Below are 20,250 nucleotides of genomic sequence, written 5' to 3' on the forward strand. Positions count from 1 at the left end.
GAAATAAGAAAAGGATATCTCTAAGTCAGCCAAATACTTCTCAATATGTACTCTTTCATAGAGTCATAGAATGGCTGGGTTGAAAGGGACCCTAAAGATCATCTAGTTCCAATCCCTGGCCAGGGATGCTTTCCACTAGGCCAGGCTGCTTAGAGCTCCATCCAGCCTGGCCTTGAACACTAACAGAGATGGGGTATCCACATCTTCCCTGGGCAACCTGTTCCTATGCCTCACCACCCTCATACTACAAAATTTCTTCCCAGTATATACTCTAAAACAAATATTTCAATTTGAAGCCATTGCCCGTTGTTCTGTCACTACATGCTGTTGTAAAAAGTGTGGAACAATTCCCCTTCTCCCAGCCTTTCCTAATAGAAGAGGTGCTCCATTCCCCTCAACTATCTTGGCCTCTTCTGGACTTGCTTCAATTGGTCCATGTCCTTTTTGTCCCCTGCCAGGAATCTTGAGGCAGCACTGCAGGTGGGGCCTCACCAGAGCAGAGCAGAGGGGCAGAATCCCCTCCCTGGCCCTGCTGGCCACGCTGCTTTGGATGCAGCCCAGCACATGTGTAGCTCTCTGGGCTGGGAGTGCCCGTGGCTGGGTCACATCCAGCCTCTCATCCACCAGCACCCCAAGTCCTTTTCAGCAAGGCTGAGGTCCATGAGTTTACCCCTAGCCTGTATCAACACCACGAGTTTAATGTCATAGTTGCTGAATCAAGGCACTGTATCTTGTAAAGATCTTGCAAAGACGACAAGTACTACACTGAATGGTTACAGGATTCACTCTGCTCATGATCTCTTCATGAGTAATTCTCTGTCAGATAATGTTCTTCTGTTTCACATTTGACAGAAACAATAAGTCTGAATAACAACATTTCTCTAGAACCCAGGATGTCCCAGTATCTCCTGGGATATTTGTCCTGTACACCTGAATCATTAACAAAAGGCACTTCACACTACTCAGAAGTCTCTTTAATAATATTCTGTCCTTAGGTCCATTGAATCTTTTAATTCTTGACTTTTCCTCAAAACTGAAACCACAATTGAAGAAAGGTTAAAAATCTAATCTGGAATTTAAAAGCGAACAATTTAATGTACAGTAAACTTCACTTCTAAGTTCAAATAGAGAATTACACTCACACACCACTTAAGCTAACATGATTTCTTTTGTCCAACAAGGTAATTAAGTAGTATGCAAAACATTCTGGGTGTCAAGAGTCATTCCTGTTACGAATTGTGAGATTATTCCCTAAGGCTGTGTATCACAAAAAGAGCAATCTCTAGCCATAGACACTAGTAAAAGCAGTACAAAGAAATGCTTAAAAAGTTCTAGGCATCACCTCTACATATTCATCATCAAAAATCCCAGCAGGCTTCTTGGCCACTCAATCTATCTTGATTTGAAACAGTCTTGTTGATGCAAGAGGTGTTCTCTTCTTAAAAGGAGGTGACCAGCTCCACTGAGGTCACAATAAGAGGAAAGTGAGAGATATAAATTCACCTTTTTACTAGTTTTGTTTCCTAGAAGAAATATGCCACTTTTACATTTGTGCAAAAAAACTGTAAGTAAGGTCTTCAGCAATTAAAATTCTTATTACTAGGATACCTGCTGATACAGCATGAAAGTTATTTGAGAAAATGGGTCCAAGTAAATACTGTTATTATTTCACACAGCATCAAAACAATGTCCTCCCACATCAACCAACAATAGTCAAAGACACTACAATAAAATAAATAAACAAGGATGTTACTTTGGGTAGAAAATTATGCAAGCATTAGTAAGATATAAACCACATTAATGAAAATTCCAGACCTAAAGAAGCACTGTGAGAACTGTACTACTGGGCATCTACCAAATCATGACAACAACTCTGACATGATGATTATCATAATATATACTGAGAGTGATAGGAAGTATGGTACTGTTATTTTCCAAAGTGTCAAAAAAAGGTACAACTACCAATAACTTTCTTTTTAACTAGATAGAAATTGACAGAGGCACAGGAATTCTTGAAATTATAAACAAAAAACCCTGTGCACAGCTTGTTTCACTCACTATTACAGAATACCTCACTATTCGGTAAAGCATTTAATTTCTGTGCCTTTGCAAATCTGTAAAAACAAATATATATATGATTTTTTTAAAAATCAGAAGTCAAATATAAATGGAAAATCTTGTCCAAAAGAAGTAAAGGGAGAAGTTAAAAGTAAAATCTGTACAGGTAGCATAAAGATAATTTTAAAATATCATATTGCATTCTAAGAATAAAACATGCTAGATAAGAATAAAAGGAGTAGTAGGATGATAAATATGAATGCATAGCATGGAAAAAAAAGAGTAAGACAAACAGCAGATCTGGCACGTCACAAGAAAAATACAACAAAATATTTAAAAATTAAGAGAAAGTAATCTGCAAAAAAATTCCTTTTTGGGAGCAGGAATGCTCATACAAAACCCTGCAGAACTAAAGATGAGAAATATGAACATGAAAATTTAAGACCATTCTATTACACTCCTTTACAGCTGCATAGGTGAAGACGTGACATTTATTAAACATTCACTCACCTAAAGAAGAAAATTACGTTCACTCTGTATAATTTATATCTACATTCTTACACACCTCCAAAGGCTTAAGCAAAAAAAAAAGAGTCTTGGTATTGACAGAGTCCTTGCTTGTCCTCAGACTTCCAAGTGTTTACTGAGGAAAACTAAGATCTAATTTGGTCTCTATCTTCAATTCTAGGAAGGAGTGAATGCAGAGCATCATTTGATCTACTTTGGTTTGATTTGGTATGGTGAATTTAAATATATCTGCTGGCTCCAAGGCTAAATTATGAGCAGTTAGTCTCAAAGACAACATGTCATATTATTTTGGACTACAAACAAGTGTTGTCGTTAGGAAATAAAACACACTCCTCAAAGGGAAAAACAGAGGATATTTAAAACCAGAGACGGAACACCTTGCCAGTTAAAATAAATTCAGAGGAACCACAGATACTCCAAAATAAAAAACTCACACTCAGAGCTCCTGAACTGCAAGCATGCACACAGAGCCATGAGAAACCTTAAGTCCTATTCCATGCCCAAAGCACTGCTATTTCCATAGTATTTGCATCTGAGGCACAGAAAATCCTGTTCTATATGTTTTAGACATCCTAAAATTACAAATTTCAGCTGCAATGTGAATACTATAGAAATGAAAATTAATAATAAGTGGTCAGTTATTCTGCATAATGATGTTTGCCTCCCCTATTCAGTCTCATCCTCTATTTGGTAAAATTCCCTATTTCATATATATTTTCCAAAAGATGAGCTAATGATGACAGACTGCACAGGAATTTTCCTTTTGGTTATGACTAAGATATGAGTAACAGTAACACCAAACAAATACACATGTCAAAAGGTGCACCAAAAAAAACTATTCATCCTATGTTCTACTAGCTTCAAAGCATGATTGCAAACAGAATATTCTTGTTATTTCCTGTGATTATACCAACAGCTTCAGGAAATCTTTGTCAAAAACAGCAAGATCAATAAATTAAACCTTCAAATACGACATACAAAATTGTTTTATACAAAGCCTCTTTGATATAACATCACAAAGGAAAAAATTCCAAGCAATTATTATATCTGATGCAACCCTAAGACCCTTATGGTCTCCCCCCTGCCTCCCTTTACTGCCTGCTAAAGTTGTTCTTAACTAGTACACAAAAAAACTAGTCATTAGCATACAATCAATTAATCATTAACAGATAATCATAAAAAATTCAAAATAAATTTCACTTTTATTTGAGACAAATAGTTAACATAATGTTAAGAACTCATAATCACATACGAATATAATAGACTAGAAATATATTAATTATATTATTCTAGATTAAAATAACTACATTATAATTCTAAACTAAATTAAAATATTTTATATTATTTATATATTAACAATGAAACACTGAGTTTATTTTTTAATTTGCAAATCCACTTGCCTGAAATTCAAAGCAATTACTTTTGCATGCTCCTTACACAAATTTATGTATACTAGGAGGCTTGTCTTGTTCGTTTACTACTAATTGAGAGGAATGAGTTGGGTTGTACAGGTGATAAAGAAGTATTCTTTGATAAATTTAGGAAATGTGAGGGCTCGGTTAACTTTACTTTCTGCAACAAGTTGATTATTACATATACAATCTATCAACATTTATAGGAAACCAGAGTTCTTAATTAGGAAGAAAATTCTCTGAAATATGATTCCATCTGAAAAATGGACTTAAATTCATTACTTTAGTATAGGTATTTGTCCAGTGTTGTTTTCCTCCCAACTCCTTTCAGAAGATATAAGTGTAAGTATCAGGGGGAACCCTATTGTACCAGCCACAGTACTGACAGTATTTGAATTTAGCATCTTCTAGTCTGAAGCATAACTATCAGTTTATTTAGATATAGAAAAGACTACTCTATAGAGTTCCAAGCAGAAGTTTTTATTAGCCACCAGGCACTTCCTTTTGCCAATATAAAACTGTCTTAGGTTGGAAATAGGGGTATTCTATTCCTATCTGTTAGAAGTGGGGCAGTTATCTTCTGTTAATTGGGCAACTTTCTTTATCTCTTCCACAACCAATCCTCCCTCACGGAGATATCTTCTGTTAATGGGCCACTGAGTGTCACTGCATGACTGATAAAATTACATCATCCCATTGTGAGATGCTCTGCCCAGGGGGAGGAGCCAAGCATTCCTACCTGGATATAATCTGAGACTTGAAACACCACAGGCAGCTTTTTCCACTGGATTCCCAGAGGAGTAGCTGTCTTCCCCACTGGATTCCCAGAGGAAGACCAGGCCCATCTACACTGGACCTTCAGAGAAAAACTGCACCCTTTTACAGGATCACTGTTTCTACAGAACCACACCTGTCACTGCAGGAGGACTGCAGCCACCATTTAATCAGACTGCTACCTACATCCTGACCTGGGTGTCAGGTTGTATTCTTACTCTGTCAGTAGTTTGTTTTGTTTTGTTTTGGTTTTTTTTTTTGTTTGTTTGTTTGTACTATTACATTTGCATTTTAGGTTTTCCTAGTAAAGAACTGTTATTTCTAGTCCCATATCTTTGCCTGAGAGCCTTTTCATTTCAAAATTACAGTAATTCGGAGGGAGGGGGTTTACATTTTCCATTTCAGAGGAGGCTCCTGCCTTCCTTAGCAGACACATGTCTTGTCAAATCAAGACAAAAACATATTTTGATTATCCTATTTTTAACAGATGGGGAAAACTCTGAAAGAATCCATGTAGGCAACAGTTTTAAATAATGTTATCAACAGACTTTTGAACTTGATGTAAACTGTACTCTGGGCGGTTCTATTTTTAGAAGGCCATGAAACCCATCCCTGACTCACCAAATGCCACTAGCACTAAATGCACTACAGTGAAAATCTGCATCTGTCCATTGATCCTGTCCTCCATTTCTTAATCTCTTCTCTCTTTCAAGTTAATAATTCAAAATATCTTCTCATTTTTTTCTAGGTTTGTATTTCAAGTCTGAGATCTTTTTGCTTTGCCTACAAAAGTCCATGTGCCTGCTCTACTTAATAAAATATGACTATAATGCACTGAGAGTGTCTCGGAAACTACTGTAATTCTAAAATTAGAACCCACCCCCAAAACAAACTTTCATTTACTTGCATGCTTTACTGAGCCAATGTCTTTGCTATTTCCCAGTACTAGAGAAGATTGCACTTTTACACAAAATACTGAATTAGACCAGATTCACAGCAACTTGTGTGTGTCTCTCCCAAGTAACCATGTCTCACACTAAGTCTTCCTACAGATACAGCATCCTCTTTTCTTGTAAAGAAAACTACAAGGTATGCTAGTAGTCCAGTTCATTTTCAGGAATACATTCCCAGGACAATGATAACACTCATGAGTAAATGTGCCAACATTAAATCAACCACTGGTCATCTGTTCCATCCCTAAGAAGGCAACAACACAACTTATTGACACCAATATCTTAAGGATATCTGCAGAAAATACTATTCCTCAAGAACTGCACAGAAGTTTTAAAATAAAATAGTAAAACAAAGCAAAGATATTCAGGTGATTTCAGTCAAATGAAAACTTAACAGCAGCTCCACACTTTACTTATCAGAGGTTATAATACTAAATAAATATTTTATTCTTTAAAAATTTATTTAGCCATTTTACAGACTTATTCAAACTGTCAGAGATGACTCATACTCAGTGAGACCTAGGGGTTCCCAATTATCTAAAAAATTACTGGAACATGCTCTCATCAATCTGAATCACACATAATACATAAAAACCTTTATGGTTGCCTCTGGCAATCTCCTGAAAAATAAAAATTCTGACTTACAGTTAAGTCTGCACATTGTAAAAACCATGCACTGTAATTTTGTAATTCACGCAGCTGTGGAATCAACATACGACATTAAAATTAATCTAGTGGTGACTAGCAGATAAAAAAACTAAACCATACATTTCATATGATATGTAGAGATTTTCTGAGTTGGTCAAGCAAATCTTACCCCAGCAGAATTTTAGCATGAACCTCTTTGTTAGTCCTTGAGATTTCTCTCAAAGAGGTAATTTCTGCATCAAACCAAAATCCTCTTTCTTCTGGTGTCTCAACATTGTAGTTAACCATCACCACATCACCCACTTTTAGCTCACTCCACTTCAGAATGGTTCTTGCTCGGGGTCGAAGATTAACTCTGTCCATTTCTATTATGCCATTTTCTGGGTACCTTGAAAAGCAAAACCAACAACACCGATGATTATGACTATGGCAACAGTAAAAAGAATCACAGACAACTTTATTCAGAAGTAAAAGTTTTTAAATGTTCTTTGGGCACACAAAAAACATAAAATCTGACTTCTTATCCTTTTTAAAATATGGCTTTCCTCTAAATACAGACGAAGAATTTGTTTCATCTCAGATGGGAAAACTAGCTTCCATGAGTTTAAAAAACCAAAAAAATCAGTAAATCTATATGCACTTCTCAATAATTTAGTGTTATTTGACAGCACTCTAACTAAAATCCCAATGCAGGAAGGAAACTTGAGATGCTTTTTAAATTTGAGATGCTTTTCATTTTAACTACAGTTAGTAGTTTTCATTACAACTTTTCATGAAAACTACAATTTTCTTATATTCCTCTGAATAAGGCAACTATTACTTGATACTAGAGCCTACTTGATACTACTACTTGATACTAGAGTATTTGCACGTGTGCTGGAAAAATAGCAGAATATAGACAGGATCAAAATACTAATTCCCAAAAAAAAAAAAAAAAAAAAAAGCTAGCCTGTAACAAAAAGTTAAAAGATGCTAAAGTGAAGTTCCTTTTTCATACTGTGTGTAGGCAGATGATCTCCCACCACTTAGCTGGTACTACATGAGTTCACAGAACAAATTTAACAGGGAAAATGAAATTAGTCTATTGCAAATAAACAGGTGCTATTAAAATTATCCCTTCTTAACAAACAATGCTGAGGATGATGTATCTAAAATTATATTTTCACCATGAAATTACTGGCACTTTAACAAGAGCACTCACAGTTAAATTAATACACCTTTATCAAACCACATTGTTAAATATTAATGGCAACATCCTACCCTTACTAATAAAAGTCTGGCTCTACCACTTTACAACATGCCTCCCCCTACAGTAAACAAGAATATTTCAAGGTCTTGGGAAAATTGCACATTGCAACTTACATGTAGTAAGTTGTACTAGTAGTAAGTAGTACTAAACCAACTGTCATTAAGAGCATGAGAATGACAGATGATAGCCTGAAATATGGATGTCTACTCCTGAACAGTTGACTGAAAGCCCACCACTGAAACTGAACACATTTTAAACTGGTTCATTTTGCTTGTTTTATGCCTTCTATTGAATCTAACACACCAGTTTGCTACTACTGACGTGGGGGGCTGGGGGAACAGGGGAGATTTACTGATAGTTTTGTTAACGAAGCATGGACAGCAACAGTTTAAGAGTGGGTGTACCTTCCAATAAACTAATGGCTAAGTAAAAGAACATATCTCTAACTACTTAGAAAGTTAAATACAATGCCTGTTTTCACACAAACATTTTTATAACCCTAATTATAAAATTCTGCACAACAGAAGTTACATCATACAAAGACTGTGATCAAGTCATTATCAAAACAATAGTTTCATACAATGCAACTCTCCACACTTCCTAAGGTTTTTTTTGCCCACATTGTTTCCAAATTCAGCGCATACTGAAAAGCTAACATTTGAGGTTTTGCCTTTATGCCATGCAACTTTCACCCGAAGAATTACCATATTGTTCTACCATATTAATTATTATTTTAACTGCTATATCCACAAAAACCATGATTGATTCACCTACCCATAATAAGAAAAAGCAAAAAACCAGCTATAGAGATCATGCCTACTTTATTGAATGCCTAAATAACATCACATTATTGTACAACAGGCTACTGAAATCTTAAGACAGCTATGTTTGACCTACTAATCAATTTCAGAAGTTCTACAGTAAACCCTTCCTAAAGGTTGTAGAAGACAGTAAGTAGAACACAGCAAATAAAGACTCAGTTTACTTGAACTCTGAAACCAAAATATTGCCTAAACATCAGGAAACTAGAGAAGATAGATCAAAACCAGACACCATTTATTTATACAGTGAAATAATGAGGTAAGAAATACATATGGAATCATAAAAATAACAAATAAACATTTTAGAAGTTCCTATGTCACTGTTTAAAAAAAATTAAAATATTTGACTTACAAGAGTTGACATTCATAAAAACTTAACCTGGATCTGAAAAATCTATTCTCTTCTGAAAGCAAAATATCTTCAGCTTCTATTTTCCTGGGTGAGCTTTGGACAAATGTTTTTCCCTAAATTCAGATTCATATTGTCTCTCTCACCTCTATAGAACTCAGAACAGATCTTCCTATTGTACTGATGAGGAATTTCAAAGACTCTCATCATTAACGTCTCCACCTTTGTTCTTGGAAGTAGTTCATGAAAAAACCCAAGCAAAAATATTGCCTATCAGTTATCAAAAGACACTCCCCACCCCCAATCCCCTTTTATAAACAGAAACCATTTTCTAAAGCAAGAAAAGGAAGGCTGACTGTCCATTGAGTTCATTTTCCCTCTAATCAACTGGTCAAAAATGCAAACAAACTTTAGAAAAAAACAAATGAGATGTCTTTTGCCACATTTTACATTTCTTTTGCAAAGCGTTACAGATATTGAATGTTTTTACTGCTGTGCACACATAGAAATGTTTTCATGGCTGCTGATAAATGCTACTAGCTATTTAACCCTTCATATTGGTCCATAACTGATACCTCAGGCAAAACAGCAGAAGCAGTACTTGCCACAAGTTTTTGAGTTAGGCTAAAAATTGCAGAGTTAAACTCTGTATGTTAAGCTCAGTACCACTATTCATTATTATACTAATAAGTAAAGAGTACTTCCACAGTAAACTTGTGCCCTCAAATGTGTCTAATGCCACAATTTATTTAAATAAGAAAAAAATGACGGTCACATTAGAAAATCCTACTACCTCACATTCATTTTCCTGAAGTTTAACATGCCATTTGTAAAAATCACATTAATTTAAAATCTAATCTCTTAAATATGAAAGAATAATATTTAGCATAGATCACAAGATACGGATGTAGATAAACCAAAATATAAAGAGAATAAATATGGTATTGTAACCTCAATAATTACCTGAAAATTAACTCTTGCCCATTCCGGGAAGCTTTAATAAAGGACTACTGTGAGACGTGAACACATGCTGAAAGTGTTTTCTCATTTATTGAGTTACTTTTAAAATCCTAAGATCACACTCAAGAGAAAACAAACATTTTCACATCAATGTTTTAATTAGCCTATCATAAATTTGTACAGTTGAAATGAAGATTATATGGCAAAATTAAACCTTTAAATTTAAAACAGCTGTGGACAGTTTCTTGGTTTTCCATGTTTTTAGGACATTTGGCAACTAATACTGAAAAAAGGAGCTATAACAGCAAGCATAACCATAAGAATTTAATGAATATTGCCCATGGGATATCTCTATTTACCTCTAATTTAATTCTTCCCTGTAGCATTTCCAACACTAGCATAGCAAGGACTTCTTGAGATTTCCTATCTTTGTAGACAGTCTCCATAGCAAAGAATTATTCATCAAGCAAAAATTCCAGTATTTCTTAGTTATGGCCAGATGGTTGGCAGTGGTTCCTAAAATGCTCCAATGCTAGGACACAAAGTAGTTCTATGTCAGAATAAACCCAAGCCTGCTCAATTTACTGAGACCTTGCAACATACCCTCTAACACTTTTCCCAGCTGTTACTAGAACAACTAGAACTGGAAAAATAAAAACAAAAGTAAAGACTTCCCCAACCACTCTCCACACTAGTACAGTGAGGAATGATAGTGCAGACGCACAATTTTAAAAATTATTTTCCAATATTAATAAAATGAAAGTATCATTTATTTTCTCAATCATAAAATTCAGAAATGAGTCATCCCAACCCCGGAATGAAGGAATAGAAGGGCAAAAACAAAAAAAGAAACAGAAAGGAATGAGCTCTTGGAAGAGGTAAATCTGACTAAGAAGGTAGAACTGGTTAAAAACTAGTTTGCTACCACCCCACTCCCTTCTAACCTGAGGAAATAATCAGCCCAGTTTTACGGTACTGTTTGAGAAAGCCAACACAGTGTTACAAAAAGCACTACACTGTAAGCCACAATTATGAATGGAAAAAAAAAATCACTGGGGTAGTCAAGCTGTGCACTTCCAAAAAACAGTAGGTCTGATAATTTGTTATTACAAAAAAAAAACCCAAGTAATATATTTCAAAAGACAGATTTGAAGGATACTGAATATCAATAAAGATAAAAATCAGTCACATGGAACATAATCAAGATTTTGAGAACTTTACCTAACAACTAATAATTACAGAATTAAGCAGCCTAAACACTGAGAAACCATATCAATAGCCTGAAGAGAACCATCTTAGTTTCCCAATTACTTTAATTCTGAGTTGCCAAAAATGTAAACATGACTGCGCTGTATGGACAACATGGATACTCTGAAAGGAGACAACGTGGAAATAAGGGTATCAAAACAGAAGTTCAGAAGTGTAAGAAATACACAGAACATTCAATTTTTAATACAATAATTTTGTATTACAAGTTTAAGTAATGTGAATATCGTGAAAAACAGGTTTACTTCCCTGGATAGCAGACAAGTCATGCATCTTTTCAAAAAACTTTCCTCAGAAATGCAAGGAGAATACTTACAGCTAATTCAAGATAAATTAATATGTGGTAACATTCAAACTTATTCTCACTGTTTACACAATTTTTTAAGCCCAGAATCAGTTTTAAACAACAACAAAAAAACTTTAACTGTTATTATTTTAGTCGTTCTCTCAAACACCTGCTAGGACAGCAAAGCTTCCCTCCCTTGGCTCAAATCCGTTCTAAAGAGACATAAGAAACACCTAGATTGTCTCCTCAAACTTCTTCCTATTCAGTTTGCACAAGGTGCCTACCACATCAGAAATCAGAGTCTTACAGTTAATGCCTGTTGCCAAAACCCTGACTACAATACAAATACTCAGACATTATAAAACACAGAATAAGCAGTCAGAAACCCACTGCAAATGGGACAAATAACCTTACAAGGAACTAACTTCTGGAAATGAAGAGCAGCAGTGTGTAGCTACTCCCATAAAATACTTTCAAGTATGAATGATTCTGGTGGCATGCTTTCTAGTGAGGATATATGGAAAAAAAGACAACTGACATATCAGGTCTTTGATTACTTTAAGATTGTCTAATAATCTATATGAGGTAAAAATTTTGAACAAGTAAACAAACTAATCACTGATACTAGAGGTGCTCCAAGTAGTCACCTTATAAATATAATTATATATATTTTGTGACTGAGATAAGTTCAGAAAGAACGTGTGGTATCCTTAGGAACAGATTGTCTTAGCATTCTACTTAGTAGACAATATAGCTTTCATTCCTCTTTCTCTTCAGAAATTCTAAACTCTCCAACATAAACAAAAGGATATAAGTGCTATAAAAAAAACTACAGTCTATAGCTCCCACAACTTTGTCATGTTTCTAGCCATTAACTTCATGTCCTTCAAAAGGAATCCCTTTCCTCACTTCAGTGTCTCAGACTAGAGCCAGGAATCTCATAACATGTATCCTCCTGATTTGCACTCTTTTCTATGTTAGATATATATAAAGAAAAAAGTCAGATAATTCAGCTAAACATTTACAAGAGTTAATTGAGAAACACATAGCATGCAAAGGAATGTATTTTGACATTTCTTCACAGAAGACAAAACAGAGCAGTTTGCATCATGCACTACCACTAATGCTGCACAAAGCAGCTACCTCTCAAAGAAGCAGGAAACCTTTCCTATATGAGGACCCACTGGATATAGGATTAATTTATTTGACAGATGAATAAAAAACCCAGTAACACTCACCAAGTAAACCTAGATTTTAGATATATTAGGAAACAAGAGCACTTCATTGTACAGTCATATAACTACAAAGTTCAATGCAACTTCACTATCAGATGTACACAGCTGGAAAGCAAAGTATAAGAAAGAAGTAGGGGCTACCTCATCTGAGAACGGCCCATAATGTCTTTTGGTGTCCAAAAATCAATTTATCAGCAGTGTGAGCTAAGTGAATTCTCAGATTAAATCCCAGCCTACTACCTGTATGTGAAAATTTCATATTAAAAACATTCAGAAAACGGACCCAACTAAGCAAGTCTAATCTTCAAACCATTCCTTGAGAAAATAATAGCAAGCTTAATACTATTATTCTCTCGACAATCTCTTCAGCTGTGAGTTACACTTTCAAGTAGAAATTGGGTTTTTCTGACCAGGCAGTACTTAGAACTTTTCTCCTCATTGCGTCAGTATGGTCTCTGCTCTCCAGCTATAAGACTGTGTCTTGCATATTGCTTTAACAGCCACACAGGATGACTACACTTTTTTGACCTCTGTGGCAACACAGTGAAATCCTAATTTTCTTAATACGTGCATGTGTGTACATCTTTAAAATCTGAGGGCATTACTCCACAGCTTACATTAAGCATGAAGTAAAGAGAAGCAATTAGTTCCCTAGAAGAAATAACTATAGCATACTTTATATGGCATATGACGCAGATATTACCTCATGTTTTAAAATAAAATTCTCTGATTGTTATAAAACCTAAGGGGAGTATCATCAGCCAGAACAATGGCCTTGTAAGAAGTCATCTACACTTGAGTCATACTTAATCTGTACTTGCATATAAGTTGTCATACTGAAATTTCTCATGCTGCAGAAACATCCAGCTTCCCTGCAGCTTCTGCTGAGGGTCTTCTTAAAGGCCCTCAAATGACTGAAACAAGAAAAGAAAGGACAAGACTTTACTTGATTGCAATCCAAATACTTAGGGTAAACCCAGTCTTCCTGCTGCTTTGGGGAGCTAATGATCAAGAAGCCAATACTTGCAGAATGAGAACTTTCTCCCTGAAACTAAGCACATGATAACCAGTGCTACACCAGTAACAAATATGAAATACAATAAGGTAAGAGGAAAGGGCAAATGCTGATATAACACAGCATTGTAGGCATGTCCTTATGGTGCCACTCTGCTATTGAAATGTCCAGTTTCTGATTTGGAAGTGATTCTTAAGCAAGCTTAAGAATGCGGTGGAGATCACCTACAGTTATCTCAGCTAATTTTAGGACCTCAGCATGTGCTGGCTTCTTCACAAGTCCTTTTAAATGAGGATTCAGCTTTTTTATGTTCAAGACAGGTTAATTTCTTGTGTATTTAAAGTCAGTTGCTGGGAGGAGAAGAAAGAAATGTATGATAGTTTTGTATGAACCCTGATAGCACGTCCTTGACTTCAAAGCGTTTAATGGCTCCTTGTGATACCCACAAATGCAAACGTGAAATGGAAATACAGGGAATAAAGTCTAAGGGGAGGAAGATACGCTGACAAAAAAACCAGGAACACACCTTCAAACTGCTGACATCAGGGAAAAACCTGCATTCAGAAATTGAAAGCAGAAGATGGACTGTCATGCAGAAGTTATATAGCCAGAAAGGGATGTCAAGAAATTTGATACTGCCTGAAGGTCAGCATTGGTAATAAAACTGGTATTTTGGTGTCTTGCTCACTGGTGAAATTAGGGTTCTCAAACAAGTATAAATCTTTGAACTGGAGTCAAAATTCTTGATAAGTGCAATCTGAAACCGAGTTCTTTTCCTCCCAATGGCCCTAGGTTTTCTCTCTGCAGAAATAAGTGGGCCTTATAACTATTGCAGCAATTTAGTTAAATACTAGACACATAGCTGGGGTGGGGCATGGTGGTGGAAGAGGTGGGAGAAAACTGCTACAAAAACAACTCACCAGTGCTGTTATCTACAAAATCACAGAGGAATGTGTAGTACCTCCTATCTGCAGCAGTCACAGCTGGTAGGAAAGCTCTTTTTAGTCAGAAGGTGGTTACTCCTTTGAGATTACTATAATTAATTCTTGCCCAGAAAGGGCAATTTCCCTTAACTATACTCTTTGCAAAAAGAGCTCTCTCATATATTTTCCTTTCACATTCACGCTAACTACACTACTTAAACAAGAAACAGAAAGAGGAGCAAATGAACACTGAACCCCTCTGAGGAGGAACACTTTTATGAAATCTAAAACTGCATATTAAAGCCTTTAGGTTTTGTACAGGACTTGTGATATGTAAGTCTAGCAGCACCTGGTGCTAAAGCCAGCTTTGTCACTTAAGAAAAGGACAAGCCCTGCTTCACCCTTTAAGAAAAACTGCTATAGGAGAATGTACTGATCTAGGGGGTAGAGTAGACCAATTCAATGCATTACAGGTGACCTGACCTATCCCTGTAATCCTACCAACTGTAATCTTCGTGGTGATTTTTTTTCAAATTGGTAAAACATCAGTTATGATTTGAGAAGTTGTGCACTTGTGCCCATCTCTGACATATAGTTCTTCCAATGTATTAAAGTAATTTTCATGGCTTTACTGGCACCAGGTTTATGTCTTTCATTTGTAAGTAATTTTTACTCTATTTCAGATGATGGAGAGTGTAGGAAAGATGGAGCTAAAACTATGTCAGGCATGAGAGCCACCATCTATCAGAGATAAAAAGGAAAAAAGCTTCTCCAAAACAGCACCACAAGGACAGACTAGAAAGTGCCAAGTACATCTGGCAGCAAAATGCTTAATCCAAATCTGAAAAACAAAACACCCACACACAAGTAACTGTGCAGGGCATAGTACTCACAGTAAGATATGACACTTGAAGAACAGGAGTGAAGAGATAAACTAATATGTTTCTGTAGCAGAGAACACCTGTGTGTCAAAGCACACCATGATCTTCCTACTTATGCACATCAAGCAAAGAAGTGGCAGAATAAAAGTGTTGTCTACAGGCATCAGAAGTAAACACTAATGTATGAAAACAAAGTGGTAGAAGTACAAATGTAGTTACAATAGGAATGTGCATGTTGGGTAATGCTAAAAGAAAAAAAGTGAGTCCCGAAAAGAATTGTATCAGGAACATCCATCAAGAACTTTCACTCATAAATATACAAGTTGCACTTTCTAATAATGTTTCTTTCCAAAAGCTCTAACTTCCAATATCTTAAGACTGATCAGTTTAACTGTGACCATCTTGCCACATTATGCTTCTGTGCCTTACTTAATTTTGTTGGCTAAGTGTATAGTGCTGCTATACATAAGCACCTTGTAGGAGTAAAAAGACTGTCTTCACTTGCTGAAAGGGAAGTACACATAAATAGAGGTCAATCTTTTAGTTTAGTAAGACTATACCAAATAAAAATCAGAACTGTTGTGAAACTTTTTCTACTTCTGCAATTCCAACTCACAAAACATAATACATCTAAAAAAAAAAACCACCATAATTTCACAGCAACAGTTACAAACACATTCTCAGAAATGTATGCCAATTGCTAACTTACAGATATCCACAGTAATGTAAAATCAGATAATATTAAAGACAAGTCTTTGAAATCACACCACCAAGGACAGTAATTGCACTGAAAAATATTTTTGTTTTGATCATAATAGTTGACTATGTAATTCTCAAATTTTTAATTCTCTAACATTTTAAGTAAAATGCTTAGAGTCGCAGACATGGAATCCAAACAGCATAGAGTCAAAAAAGTGCATTAAGTTGTATCTATTACTAGTACAAGAAACAAAAAGTCCTCTCTGTAATTCAGATGCAGTTATGTACTAAAATATGTAGAGCAGAAATAGCTACGTAAAAAAGTGCTGTGGAAATCTACATTTAGTTAATACTTAATATACTCTGCATCCTTCTACCTCAACCTTATATTTCACAGACTACAGTATTTTTCCTAATCTCAGTATCAAAAATTTAAAACACTCAACTCATTAAAAATTTTAGTTGTTTCAAAGCTTAACTCACTGCTTTAACACATTATTACCAAAAAACTTGCAGAACAATTTCCCAAGCAAATGAAGCAGCGCAAAGCCTGCTCATAAATACAAAATCCTTTCAAACTCAAAGTTTCCCACCCACACATTGCAGGCTCTAGAATTTGTTATGACTAGAGAAGGGACAAAAAAACCCTAAACTAACTTGAAAAAACTCTACCCTTAATGCCCTCTTTCTCCAGTTCAAGATCAGTTTCAAGCCCTCAGTCACGAAGTTCTCAATAATAAATCTCTACTATAAGTGCAGATCCAAAATTTTGCACACAATTACTCTATTTGGAATAAAATAAATCCAAATTATGTAACACAAATTTGCTTCAACTCCTTCAGCTCTATTTAGAGGAATTCCATATAGATCAGAAATATTTTTTTTAATTTTTAAAAAAACCTTACTTGAAAAAACCAACTGTAAAAACTTGCTTATGTAGTTCTTTTTCTTATGTAGAAAGGATGCATATTCTTATATAGAAAGATATCCTTATAAGGAGAAGATACTAATACTTCACAAATATTTAGGCATGAAAGACATCATTGCTGCCAATGGATTTGCTATATCCAACTGAAAAGTGTTATTTTTTTTAGTTTTTCTTTTCTTGGTTGCAATATTGAACTTGCTTTCTTTGATTCCAAGCTTCTTCAAGAAATTCTCGCTTTATACAAACCAAATAACAACATGTGATGTCCTCAAAATAGTATCAGGAGCACTTACTCATCGTACTTGATATGATAAATAGCTTCTTCATCAGTGTCCATACAGTCTGAATAAGATGTGGAAGGTGTACTGTCCAAACTATTTGCATTTTCTCTAGAATGATCTTGATTTAAGTTTCCATTAGTCCTTTTGTAAGTGCTACCACTCTTCCCTTGAGCTTTACCATTCTTATGTCCCTTTGTTGCTCGGGTAACATTTTCTATATGAGCTTCAAACCAGGCTCCAATGTTGATATCACGGGCATCCACCAATTCATTTATCTAAAAGGAAAATTCAATAATGAGTTTATGCTCATTTTATAAAACACCAATTAAGAAAAAAATAAATCAGACAACTTACAGTGCTACTGCTTAACTCTGTTATCAGTAAAACAATCAACTATAATAACTACTTGCAAGTACAAGTAATATGCAGTCATAAATACTTTTATTTGCACTTCTAGCATTTTATTATTCTTCCTTCATTAAATCTAGTATAAATATGAAGTATATGTCATTTTAAAAAGCAATGCTAACTTTTTTTCCCTTCAAATCAAAAAATTTTCCTGATCTGTTCCATTGTCCTTTTCACTTGTTTCACCCGCTGCTATGATAAGCACACACAGTATTAAAATACTAGCTCAAAACCAAAGAGTTTACAGACCTTCCTGAGCCTCCAACCTGGAATTATTATTTTACCTTTCTGTCCTGCAACATTTTTTTAATCATTAAAGACTCAAGGATAGATAGGAAAAAATCTAACTAGATTGCCACCAGAGTCAGCCAGAATGTTATGACTGTAAGAAATGGAACTCATCTCCAGAATTCCTCCCTTCTGTACCCACAGTATTACTACTGGTATTAAGCAACCGAACCATTTTACTATTCTAAATCTTGTTGCATCTTCTCAAGTCTTCAGATAATAAACAGATGCTCCTTTAATAATACTGAGAACACTGAAAGAAAATATTTTAAAAACACTTCAACAGTACATCAACTATAAAAAAATTATTACAACAGAATTAGTGCAGATTAAAAATCTTTAATTATCAATATGAGACACATGCAGATATGCACACACATAAATACACATACGGTTTAAGCTACAATCTTTGTCAGGTACCAACATTGTGCCAGACAGATACCTACCCTCACACACTCCAAAGGCTAATTTCTAAGATATGAATAATCTTATTGTATTTTCACAGGAGCAAAATTCAATGAGTTTTAATATTTAGAGTAAAGCAAGCCTTCAGTATCTGAAAGCACAACTGACAGCAGTTTGAGCTAATAAGTTTATCCCATTAAAGGAATTCCTGGTTTACTCTTGTGATTCCTCTTCTTCAGATAACTTCCCAAACCTTATGTTTTGTTCTTCCATATATGTAAAATGCCAACATGTATTTTTATTTTTACTTTCTTAGAATTTACAGTATTCAAAGTACAGCTTATTACCAGGATGACATTTCAGCCACATGACAAACAAATCAGAGAAGAAGAGCCTTATTTTAAATCTATCAATCTATTTATTTTAAATAGGAACAGTGAATTTTGACACTTCTAAAAGGAACCCTCATGTAGGCACCCCTGTGTAATCTTACATGTTTGAACTAGTTGCAGCTCAGTGGTGCTTTACTTCCTCTTCTCCAAAATACAGCTGAATGAGAGACATGCTATTAAGGACTTCCCATCTGCTGCTACTTCATGCAACCAGTTATGCAAGTGCCAAAGAAGCCACGGTAGCCAAGTTAAAATCCATCATATCCAGATCCAGAACAACAAAAATGGAAAAATAATAATAAAACAATACATCAATGCAAACTCCCTTAATCATTCCTTTAAAATACATGCATATGTAATTACATGTGTATAATTACACAACATACTTCCCACGCTTGCAAAGAATAAGAGCAAATAATTATTACCAAAGATTCCTGAGGAGTATAATACAATAATTTTGTGCAAGTGGAGTTTGGTTTAAGAACTTTTTTATTAGTAGCTATTTGTGAACAGTATTAAACAAACACTGATTTTAATTACAGATTCCATTTGTGTGCTTTTTTTCCAAGCTAGTGGTCTTGGCAAAAATGTTTTTTACTGCAGACAGTGTTTTTTGAAAGAAAAACTGACCACGTTAGAATCAGAAAATGAAACACACATATGTTTCTGAAAGAGCTTTGTTTTTTCTAACATCATTCCTGCATGCCCAAGTCACTGTTACTGTAATTGGTCTCTTGCAACTCATTCTGTTATTCCTCTTTTTGGCCATTGCTTAGCCAAGGTAGTGTTGTCCAGTAAAATCAGGTCCATCTTGGGATGGTCTCCCAGTTCTTAGACCAGATACTACTAACAATTCTTAGTAAAAAGGAACAAGAGTTGCACATAAATCCATCCACTACTAGTCCTTCAGAGCTCACAGAACTGTATTAGATGCCAGGTACAACTGGACTATAAAACAAGCTACAATATTCTGATTTATATAACATACATTTACCGCACAGAGAAACTGTTTAAATCAGTATTTTAACCATCTAACAATAATTTATTATTAACTTTTAGTTCCAATACCAGCTCTACCATTATTTTTTTACAGTTTTTTGAATTGCAGGTTCCATACCAACTAACTTTCCTTCTGGTAGCTCAAATCAGAAAGACAGAGCAGGGCACAGAGGTTTGGAATATTCACAGCATAGAGCAAGTAATAGGTATCTTGTTGAGTCCAGCTCTGGATGAAGATCCAGCGAGACACAGGACTTTGCACAGAGTAAGTTAAAACATTTCTTCAAGTAATTAAACTACTCCTTATTGTTCGACAATGAAATGCAAAAATCACTAAATATATCCACCTCTTTAGCCACCTAACGTACATCACTTTATTAGGCTCTAGGCCTTTTCTACTGACTTGTATTAAGTAAGTTTGCAACCTTTGAACTCCAACACTGGGTAAAAATACATTCTTCAAAGTTTTCAAATACTATAATTAGAAATTTG

At 35.1% G+C, this 20,250-nt stretch overlaps 1 protein-coding gene across 2 annotated transcripts in view; it reads right to left on the minus strand.

Annotated features, from left to right (window-relative positions):
• Nucleotides 1-20,250, minus strand: part of UHRF2 (ubiquitin like with PHD and ring finger domains 2) — an 82,703-nt gene that overhangs the window by 45,810 nt on the left and 16,643 nt on the right. For both annotated transcript variants that reach the window (XM_030968010.1, XM_030968009.1), the window contains exons 3-4: nucleotides 17,279-17,541; nucleotides 6,543-6,761 (exon numbers count right to left, since the gene is read on the minus strand). In XM_030968010.1, coding sequence (XP_030823870.1) covers nucleotides 6,543-6,761; nucleotides 17,279-17,541 — 482 coding nt within the window. The remainder of the gene's footprint in view (nucleotides 1-6,542; nucleotides 6,762-17,278; nucleotides 17,542-20,250) is intronic.

The sequence above is a fragment of the Camarhynchus parvulus genome, chromosome Z (genome assembly GCF_901933205.1).
Source record: "Camarhynchus parvulus chromosome Z, STF_HiC, whole genome shotgun sequence".
NCBI lineage: Eukaryota > Metazoa > Chordata > Aves > Passeriformes > Thraupidae > Camarhynchus > Camarhynchus parvulus.